Here is an 11,353-nt window from a genome sequence, read left to right on the forward strand (position 1 = left end):
ATAAAAATAAAAATGTTTATTCAGGTAAAAGTGCATACAAAGAAGATGAGTTACAAACATAATGTTGGATTTATAGATAAAGCTAAGATAAAGCTTTAAGCATAGAATACTTAAAGCCACTAATACGCAGAGCGTTTCGGGCACTAATACGCAGTACATACTAGTACACAGGCTAGTACATACGCTATGTACATACGCTAAGCTAGTACATACTGGTACTATGCCTAGATATGCTTCTGGAGATAAGCATGAGAAACACTAAGGCAACAGTGACCATGTATTTTAAAAATATCATGGGCAATTAGAAAAAGAGAAATTAGTAAAGTGAATACAAAACTTACCATGAGACCAGTTTGTGAGAGCATGTAATGCATGGTCTGAAGGACATCTGCGGCATGGACGTTATTATGGTAGGGGTTCTTGTACTTGCAGTAGCCAGTTTCCACCTGCGTCAAAAATGTTTCCAGCGTGGCCGGAGGCATCTGAAAGGGAATAATACACACATTAAATACTAGGAACAATGTACAGTACATTATTGTATTGTAATATTATTGTATATTACAGTACTGCCCGAAATTCTATGCGTGATAGCGGTTTTACAGGAATTTAAAAACATCAGTGCTATATACTGTACTTTCATAAACCCAATGTACTGTCTTGTAAATAAATAAATAAATAAATTATTAATACAGCTGTTTTCCTAACATCTACCTAGATGAGACAATTTATGGAATATTGAATTGTAAAAGATAGGAAAGTACAGTATAGAATTTTATATATCATCATTATTAACCTGACTACCTAGGAATGATAAGAAGATAATACTGCATGTGAAAATAGGGTTAAAGATAATCAAGACATTCAAAGTGGTGCACATCAATTCACACAACTGTATTTGCAGGAAATGTGTGAATTGATGTGTGAAGTGTGTGAAACATTGATGTGTGAGTGTGTGAAACATTGATGTGTGAGTGTGTGAAACATTGATGTGTGAAGTGTGTGAAACTAGTCTTGATAGTTTCATGGATAGTCAGAAACACCACACATTAGCAAATTATCACCAGGAATATTTTTATTTCTATGAGGAGTAGATGTAAAGTGTTTCTTGTGAATTTAAACATAATTGTCCATTGTTCAACTCTTTTGACCATGTCGTAGCTCAGTCAATTAAGGCAGCGTCTGGGATGGTCTCAGACGTAGGTTCGAATCCTCGTCATGGCCCTTGTAGATTTGTTCACAGTACAGTACATTTATGACATAAAAGTCAGAATAACAGCATAGTATGTTATTACACGATTATTGTTTTCCCTCACTATTACTGTACTGTACTGTACTTACCTCTTACCTGTATTCACTTTCAACACTTCTCTCAGACATACAGTACATTGTATTAATTGTATTGTAACTGCCTTAATTGTATTCTTGTAATACCACTGCCCAGAAGATATGAATTATAAATTCAATAATCCTGCTACCTGAAGTCAAGCTACATACAAGCTGCCAGGTATATACAAACGAATATTAACAAAAACGTTTTGATTTTAACCATAAGTGGTAGGCTTGCATTAAGATACAGTATTCTTTAATTGTGTGTACAGTACTGTATATATAGATTACACTGTGTATTTAAATACTATCCTGTACCGTATAGTTGTTGAAGTATATCAACTTGCTCTAGTCTTAAAACCTTGAACTTTATGTAGTACTTACCTTGAATTTGTGAAGAAGGCCATATCGGTTCAAGAGCTCATATGCCAAGCAACGGAGTGGTGTGTTGTTGCTGGCTTCCTGCAGCTTCCAAACATCAAATCGCCAGTCATCCACTCTCTGCAATGATATACCGGTATAAATTGTATGTATTGTACTTCTGTTGGTGAATAACTAAATTATCAGTTGAATGTGTTATAATTTATATTTTATCAATTTTTACCTGAGAGCCACTAATACTAGTGGCCTCGACGAGGATGGGAAACCGGTGGCTTGTTGAAGGTCCCCCCCATTTGCCATGAAATACTGTACTGTAATATTGTATCATGTAGCTGATACTGTTGAGGAAATTAGAACTTAAAATATGACAATTAAAGGAGCTTGGTCTGTGTTGCACAGAATGGCTTGCAAGTGTACGAAACGTGCGTCACCCAAGAGTTAAGAAAACCCCTAACTTGCAATTCCTCAATTTTGAGTGCAGAATGAACTGCAGGATTGTGTGGATGGGCAAAGTCACAGGGACTGCTCACCCGAGCAAGATTTAAGATAAAGAAATTATCAAGAGAAAATGCTATGCTATTATGACCTTACAACACATGGAAGCCAAATGAGGGCAGGATAAGAATTGGGATATAAAGATTGAGTAAAGTAATGATTACCATTCACTAAGATTACTGAGGATTGAACACCTGCAGGTTCAGGAATTTGTAGGAAGCTAGGCCTTTGCTGTGCTGAGCAGTGCAAGTGAATGAAACTGAGCAGGTGCACTCATATAGCTTAATCTGGCAGAGCTGCAATCACTGACCACTGTATTTAGGAAGCTACTGTATCTTTTTAAATAAGCTTTCAATGTCATTCAGATCAAAGGTGTGTGAAACTAATGAAATGGGAAAACCACTTGGGTCCCATTTTTCATTATAATTTATTGCACTTTGAATATTACTGTACTGTATTTGGTAATTTATTGGACTGCTTTCAAGTATAACTGCCATCAACCCACCCTTTATACAGTTAATGGCTATATATATATATTTAAAAGACCTACCTTGAGTATCTTTGTGACCTCAGGTGGCAGCTGAAGGAAGGTGGCTGAGGATAGGCGACGGTAGATCCTCTCTACGAAGATACCAGCACGAATAGCATTTGCCACCGACCTGTCGGAGGCAAACAGGACCTTAATGAAACCATGTTAGTACAACTTGGGCAAAATGGTGAGCGGAGAAAAGTTAAAATGGTGCAAGACAGTATACTGTATTGAAGAAAATCCTTAAGAGCTATCTGCAAAATCTTGGTAACTCGCACACACACACATCTAACAGTTTAAAACTTCTATCATATGAAAATTATACATAAGAGGCTAACAGATTTACTAATTTGGAGTACAGTATGTCTAAAACAATAATCTTGATGCACTGTACCTTGAGGCACCATTACAGTATAGTATTAAAAACAATTGAAAGACTTACCATAATGAAAAAATATATATTTTTTGGCAGCTCTTGCCTTTCAGTTTTCAAAACCCCCCTGCAGTTTTCAAAACATCCCAAAGATGCCAAATTCGATACCTGAGCCATATTTTGGACCCAAATTCTGGCTCTCTGCACCAATTCGCAGTTTGAAATTCCGACTTTTTATACCAAATATCTGCCAATTACTGAAAGCGGTGGTGGGTCACATTTTATTTATTATTATTATTTTATTATTTATGCATATACAAGAATGTACATAAGGAATGTGAGGATACAAATATGGTAATTACAGTCTTGTAAAGCCACTAGCACGCGCAGCGTTTCGGGCAGAAACCCATTTTGCCCAAACCTCCCAGCAGTTTTCAAAATATCCCAAACATCCCAAATTCCATACCTGAGCCATATTTTGGACCCAAATTCTGGCTCTCTGCACCTATTCGCAGTTTGAAATTCCGACTTTTTATACCAAAAATCTGCCAATTACTGAAAGCGGCGGTGGGTCAAATTTTGCCCAAACCCCCCTGCAGTTTTTAAAATATTCAAAACATCCCAAATTTGATACCTGAGCCATATTTCGGACTCAAATTATGGCTCTCTGCACCTATTCACAGTTTGTAATTCCTACTTTTTATACCAAAAATATGCCAATTACTGAAAGCGGCAGTAGGTCACATTTTGCCCAAACCCCCCTGCAGTTTTCAAAACATCCCAAACATCCCAAATTCGATACCCTGAGCCATATTTTGGACCCAAATTCTGGCTCTCTGCACCTATTCGCAGTTTGAAATTCCTACTTTTTATACCAAAAATCTGCCAATTACTGAGAGCGGCGGTGGGTCACATTTTGCCCAAACCCCCCTGCAGTTTTCAAACATCCCAAACATCCCAAATTCGATACCTGAGCTATATTTTGGGCCCAAATTCTGGCTCTCTGCACCTATTTGGGGGCATATGGGTTATTATGCCCCCCACATGCAGGGTCTTACATTTGTCGATATTAAAAAACATTTGCCAGTCTTCTGACCATTTGCGGAGTTCCTATAGGATCTCTTTGTAAGGCTTTAATATCATTGAAACTGCAAGGCAAGAGTCATATGAGTAGAGGTTAGAGGCATTAAATATTCCAAAGCTAGAAGATAGAAGAAATAGTTGTGATATGATCTCTACGTACAAAATGGTAATGGGAATTGACGAAAGTGATAACAGAAAAATTCTTGAGACCTGGAACTTCAAGAACAAGAAGTAATAGATTTAAGCCAAAAAAGTATTAGAAAATTCTTTTTCCCCAACAGTGTGGTAGATGGTGGGAACAAGTTAAGCGAGAAGGTGGTGAAACACTTTAAAACTACTGACGGTTTTGGCCTCCAAAACCATCAGTAGTTTTAAGAACACAGTTTTTCCCAAAAACGGTGGGTTTTCTGAGGAAGAGAAAACGTACTTACTTAAATAACTTTACTTTCGTCTAGGTGTCAAGATTCACACAGTATGACTGTTCTGCCAGAACATTATTGTTATATATATGTTAAGGGGCTTACCTGAACCTGGGTTTCTCGTCATTTCTCCTGCGGGCGGTGGAGAGCTGACGGGTAAAGGTGGAGGCCAGCCACTCCCGCACCTCCTGGGGTACAGCGTCCGGCTCCACCTCAGATAGCTCGTCTTCCTCCTCGCCCACCTGACGCCTGTTGGAGGGCAGAAGGTCACTACAGAGATTACCATCATGTCCTTACCACAACCCCACGGGGCTACCTCCACTACATCTACACCATTTGCCTACCTCCATTACCCACACCAGACCCATACCTTACACAACCAATGACTGTAGGGAAATACAGTCCACGGTACGAGACCCACATAGTCCAGGTGAATGTAATGACTGTACTTTTACCTGACTGTTCAATCAAATGTTTTATTTTTAATTGGGGTGCTGGGAACGCTGCCCATACTATGGGGAGCAACCTATAGCAAATATTCAAACCTGCTATAATTTGTACATCTTTACAACAGCACAATGTTAATTGCATTGTATATTATTATTATTTGTGTTAAAACCCAGCTAAGCAGTGTTCCTTCCATTAGAGGTTGCATTTCGAGCAAAGTATTCAACTAACGACTGCAGCTGCCCTACAATTAATAATAACAATTACAATGCTTATCACTAAAACACCAGTCAGAAGCAGCTTTTATTTGTTGTTTTTACCCCATCAAATTTCAACTAATGTACTGTTCAAGATTTTGGTCCAATGTTGTGCATTTTGAGCATTTTGCTGCTGAAAATGATACCCAATGACTAAACCTCCAACTGGAATTGATAAATGGCCAACAGTTCAAATTCCGACGCGTTACTCCTGCGCAAACAACAGATAATGGTCTTCAGAAGTGAACTAATGATTACAGCTTCCCTTTCAATAATAGTAGAACTGAAGCTAGAGGTGGTCCCTCTCGGGTCTCTGAAACGGACCGGTTCTGGTGTCAGCAGAGGCTGTGATAGTCATTGAAAGACAGACACATCACCTGGCGTCACTTTGCAATAAATAACTTTATGGATAAAATCATGAAGAAGAGGAATGAAGAAAACTGCAGAAGGCCTATTGATCCATATGTTGCAGTTCATATTTATATCCACCCAAACTCATTCATATGTCTAACCAACGCTTGAAACAATCAATTGAACCCCGCGTCGACTACGTTACCACACTAGAAACAAATATCTATTTGATATTCCCAGAATGCAACTTGACCAAAGCGGAAATGCTGTGTAAATCACGGCGTCCCAAAATGTGGAATGACCTCCCTAATCACATCAAAGACTGTTCTCTCTCTACCAGTTTAAAATATAAAATAAGAACTACCTAATAAACTCTATGTAATCTAACCTTACTTCCTAAATGTCAATCTGTGTTTTGCTGTCACTGAACAATAATTACTGCACCTGTACTGCTGCTGTTATCTAACGTTTAATGTAAAAACGTTTAATACAGTAAATATATAATATATTAATATAGTCTCATTTATATCATTTAAGTAAAAACGTTTAATATAAAATTCTTTTCGTTCTGTTTATTCTGTAAAATTACTATTTGTTACTGTGACAATTTTGCTCTTCCATCCATCATGTCATAATCGTCATTCTGTTTCTATTATTCTAATTCATTATTGTTTTTTATCTTATTTAGCTTCAAGCCATTTAAGTTTTTCCCACATTGTGCCCGTAAAGCTGTGGTTTAGTGACTGTTCCATCAATCTATTTGTACCTTATGTATGCATATATTCACCTACTTGTATTCACCTAGTTGTGCTCGCGGGGGTTGAGCTCTGCTCTTTCGGCCCGCCTCTCAATTGTCAATCACTCAACTGTTACTAACTACTAACTTGTTTTTTCTCCACACTCACACACACCCAGGCAGCAGCTCGTAACAGCTGGCTAACTTCCGGGTATCTATTTACTGCTAGGTAACAGGAGGCATCAGGATGAAAGAAACTCTGCCCATCTGTTTCCACCGGCGCCGGGAATCAAACCCTGGTCCACAGGACTATGTATCCAGCGTGCTGTACTCAGCCACCAGCGCCTCTTTGTTTGTATGTATGTATGTATGTATGTATGTATGTATGTATGTATGTATGTATGTATGTATGTATGTATGTATGTATGTATGTATGTATGTATGTACGTACGTTTGGGCAAATAAAATGTTTTATGTTTTACTTGTGATGGGATCCCGTCCTTGTTTCTAATTTGAATGGCTCAGGTTCTCATTTGGCTCTAACACACATGCTTCAGAGGTACAGTCAAAGCTGATATTTATTATTTTATAAGCGTCCACAAAGCTCGTTTTCAGTCTATTAAAAATGTACGTATTGCTAGATTAAGATGTATTAGCTTAGATTAGGCCGGACTGGACTAGGCTGTGTTGTGTTGGGTAAGGTTAGGTTAGGTTTTAAAATCCGTTGGCAAATCGTCTTATATACGATGTGACTTGAATCTGCTTCAGAGGCCTTGGTGGCTACCTCTGTTGCCGTGTTTAGTCGCTCACGTGTGACGTTTGATCTCGTCAAGTATTCTGAATACGATTGTCTGTTGTTAATACTCAGGCAATAACTGACTTTGGTATTCAACCAGCAATTGTCCTTAAATATTCATGCAATAACTGGGCTTCTAACCACACTACCAGAAGGTCAGTCATGTAGCACTCAAGGAACCTGCAGACATTGCTATGCCAGTTGACTGTTCGTACTAGAGACGAGTCAATATGGCGCTCGCTCAAGCCTCATGTCCTAACAATTACCAATATATGTATATCAGAAATATTATGGATTATAACGGGCTTTGTAGGCCAAATTCTCCCCCGTTTGATTAGGCACATTTTGTTTTCCTTGGTTGTAACTTTGCAGGAACTTTTATTATCACAACGTTGATATTTTTATAGTTGCTTAAATTATGATTTAATATCGATCGAATTTTAAGAAGTTAAGAAGTAGTGAGGAATAATCTACCTATTTATGATAGTTTGGGTTAAAATATAACACAAAGTGTTGAGTAGATGATTACTAAGGGAATGCCCTAGTCTCGTCCTCTTCATTGCAGTTGGATACAGCACGGGGTCGACACTGGCCAGCCTAATGTAAATTTCACAGATGTTCAGCTTGGATATCCCCCCTCCCCCCTCGCTCCTCACCTGTTGGGTACAGCTGTTCTGGAGGACACCAGTAAAGGACCAGCAAGCTCAACAGCTGTTTCTTGAGTGACGAGCTCTGGCAGGTACACAAGAGTCCATTAGAGGACCTACAACTGGTAAAATATAAAGGAGAGAAGTTAGGACTCGGCTCAAGGCTTTAAAGTGTGAAATAATTTCATCTAACCAATCAATCACCGATGCAATAGGATCCTCTTTACCAATAGCCTCAATTATCGTCCCTGCCAACAGCGACCTGCTAGGGGGAACTCTTGGGTTCCAGTACCATGGCTGTAATTATCGAAAAAAATATTCGACGAGCTGAGAAGCATGGAAGCAAGATTATGTTTTGGATGCCCACAATACCTGTACCTCCTGACAAGGTAGCCAGCCTCGCCAAGGCTTAACTATTTCGACTTTAAAAAACTGACAGTGTGACATACTCTTGGAAACAATACCATCGAACGAATGCTTTCGCTGGAAGATCTGGTGGGATACGTATTCACAAGGCAACAGACACTAGTGTCTGCATTCTTATCCTTGTGCCATGTTGCTGCTGAATTAGTGGGACAGACGGACCATAGCACTTACTCGCCCAGAGCAATGGGATGAACGATTCCAAGTTCACTGAAGGAACCAGTCAGTGGAATATTCTTGCAGGCTCTTCACCCCTACGAACTTTCCCACATTCTGTAATTGCAAACAGATCCACTGGTGCCTCAACAGTGCTGGAGACAGTTTCCACAAAAGATGCAACACGCATCCTCGCTGTGCAAGCCCCTCATGGAAATCGTATTAGCTGTCCCTAATTCCTCCGTGGGCAACAGCCTTGGCCGTCGAGCCCTTAGTAATTGTGTTGCATTTAGCTCTGTCCTATCTTCACCGAGTACAGGTACTCTCCCACCCCCCTACACGGGGACTACTAAAGTAACCGTACAGTAGTAGTAGCAACGACTGAGCAAAACTTGCCATGGTGTAAATGTAGGTGGCTCCTACCATTAAAGTACTGTAATACCAACCTGTTTCTCTTTTATTTAGTAAAGTAGCTGGTTCAGTAACGCGAGATAACAAGTGTGGTGCTGTCGTTATCTTTTCTTGTGTTTACATTAAACAATGTGTGTGCACCTTAGTGTAAAGCCTGAGGAAGTTCCCATGTAATGAATTATATATATAATATGCGCAATACAAGACCAATGTTTGCAAATCCAATTCTTAGCAGATCTGAACTAATCCAACACTACTGCGAGAACCAAACTCAATCAACACTTGAATATCTGCCCTCAACCAACCTTCAACAGATGTGAATTACGCCTGAACCAGAGCCTGTGTTTGCATTAACTATGTCTAGGAAACGATGATCCAATTCCCTGGTGCTTGATGCGAGCTGGGACGAGTGCTCAGCTACTAGAGTTGATTGCTCTTCAACCCATCCATCAATCCTGCTCGCTTCTCTCACGGCTCTTCCCCACACGGGCGAAAAAGTTACAAAGGCATATGAATACTTGAACCCTGAGTTTCATTAAGAAAAGTTAAGAACCTTTGATGTCGAGTTTTGCCAATAGTTCGTTTCTTCTAAAATACCTGGAAACTAAGAGATGAAGAGGGCACTTGAAAGGCCATCGCAGGCTCGCCTTCCGTGCGTGAGACGGCAGGCCAGAGGCGTCAACCATTAATTTAACAATACCTCTCAGTCTTACAACCACAAAGAACGCACCAGACGAGAGCCACTTTGGCTTTAAAACCAGGAGACGAAACGGGGGAACTCTTTGTTGCAGGCAACGCGCCTGCAACATCTCATTGTTCAAACACTGAAGATTTTAATTACACCACTGGTGCTGGAATCCAGTGGTGGTGAAGGTAGACCCGGGATGAGCAGTCAGACCAGTGTGCCCGTGTCTGCCCAACACTCTTCAATAATTCTCTTGATTTTTGCTGTTGCCGAAGGCGGCGGCTAGTTGATTGTGCACCCCACTCCTGTGAGGGGTAGTTTATTGTGCACCTCACTCCTGTGAGGGCTAGTTGATTGTGCACCCCACTCCTGTGAGGGGTAGTTTATTGTGCACCTCACTCCTGTGAGGGGTAGTTTATTGTGCACCTCACTCCTGTGAGCGGTAGTTTATTGTGCACCTCACTCCTGTGAGCGGTAGTTTATTGTGCACCTCACTCCTGTGAGGGGTAGTTTATTGTGCACCTCACTCCTGTGAGGGGTAGTTTATTGTGCACCCCACTCCTGTGAGGGCTAGTTGATTGTGCACCCCACTCCTGTGAGGGGTAGTTTATTGTGCACCTCACTCCTGTGAGCGGTAGTTTATTGTGCACCTCACTCCTGTGAGCGGTAATTTATTGTGCACCCCATCCTGTGAGCGGTAGTTTATTGTGCACCCCATACCTGTGAGATGTGGTTCATTGTGCACCCCATACTGTCATGGAGTGCTATAATGTTATCCCCCCATTAAAGTTATAAATGAATTACCTAATAATGTTAAAAAATACTCGAAACGCTCTGTGTATTATTGACTATATAACATACGTCTGTGTACCTATGAGTACTCTATGAGTACTCTATGAGTACTCTATGAGTACTCTATGAGTACTTTTAAATATATTTTATATATAATCACACATTATCATTATTATTTATGCTCATTTTGCTTCTTCTTCTTCCATCTTCTTCTTCTTCTTCTTCTTCTTCTATCTTGTCATGTCTATCTAGATTAGTAGAGTTTGTGAGGCTACGGTCAGTTTAATTCAACTCACCGGTAAGATACAAATAGGCATTAAGCCTCTGATTGCAAGAGTCGTATAAAGCTGTTATATTCTAACGTTGAAAACAACTTTAAGTTTGTTATCTATATCTTAAGCGTGACAGATAACGGTGACAAGGAGCTTAACCACCTTCATCAGGTCTTCCAGCCGCAGCCACAGTGTATAATACAACTTGTGTATGAGTTTCCGGTTTTCAACCTGTACACTCACACAATATCAGGTGATTGACAGTTGAGAGGCGGACCAAAGAGCCAGAGCTCAACCCCCCCCCGCAAGCGCAACTAGGTAACTACACACACACAGACATACACACACACACACACACGCTTGGATATTATCGTTATCCTTCAAGATAACAGGGTATCTGAAGTGTGTTATGTTGGAAGGTTGATTTTGGCACTCTGAGTGCCACTTGGAGCGTTCTGGAACCCTTCAGCGCTCTGGAACCCTGAAGCTTTCTGGAACCCTGAAGCGCTCTGGAACCCTGAAGCTTTCTGGAACCCTTCAGCGCTCTGGAACCCTTCAGCGCTCTGGAACCCTGAAGCTTTCTGGAACCCTGAAGCGCTCTGGAACCCTGAAGCGCTCTGGAACCCTGAAGCGCTCTAGAACCCTGAAGCGCTCTGAACCCTGAAGCGCTCTGGAACCCTGAAGCTTTCTGGAACCCTGAAGCGCTCTGGAACCCTGAAGCTTTCTGGAACCCTGAAGCGCTCTGGAACCCTGAAGCGCTCTGGAACCCTGAAG

At 40.6% G+C, this 11,353-nt stretch overlaps 1 protein-coding gene across 26 annotated transcripts in view; it reads right to left on the bottom strand.

The window, feature by feature from the left end:
* LOC123762060 (dual specificity calcium/calmodulin-dependent 3',5'-cyclic nucleotide phosphodiesterase 1A) overlaps positions 1 to 11,353 on the bottom strand; it is a 546,501-nt gene that overhangs the window by 7,339 nt on the left and 527,809 nt on the right. For all 26 annotated transcript variants that reach the window (XM_069335850.1, XM_069335861.1, XM_069335860.1 and 23 more), the window contains 4 exons: positions 4,712 to 4,855; positions 2,753 to 2,861; positions 1,711 to 1,827; positions 342 to 482 (listed from right to left, as the gene is read on the bottom strand). In XM_069335850.1, coding sequence (XP_069191951.1) covers positions 342 to 482; positions 1,711 to 1,827; positions 2,753 to 2,861; positions 4,712 to 4,855 — 511 coding nt within the window. The remainder of the gene's footprint in view (positions 1 to 341; positions 483 to 1,710; positions 1,828 to 2,752; positions 2,862 to 4,711; positions 4,856 to 11,353) is intronic.

This window comes from Procambarus clarkii, chromosome 34, assembly GCF_040958095.1.
Source record: "Procambarus clarkii isolate CNS0578487 chromosome 34, FALCON_Pclarkii_2.0, whole genome shotgun sequence".
NCBI lineage: Eukaryota > Metazoa > Arthropoda > Malacostraca > Decapoda > Cambaridae > Procambarus > Procambarus clarkii.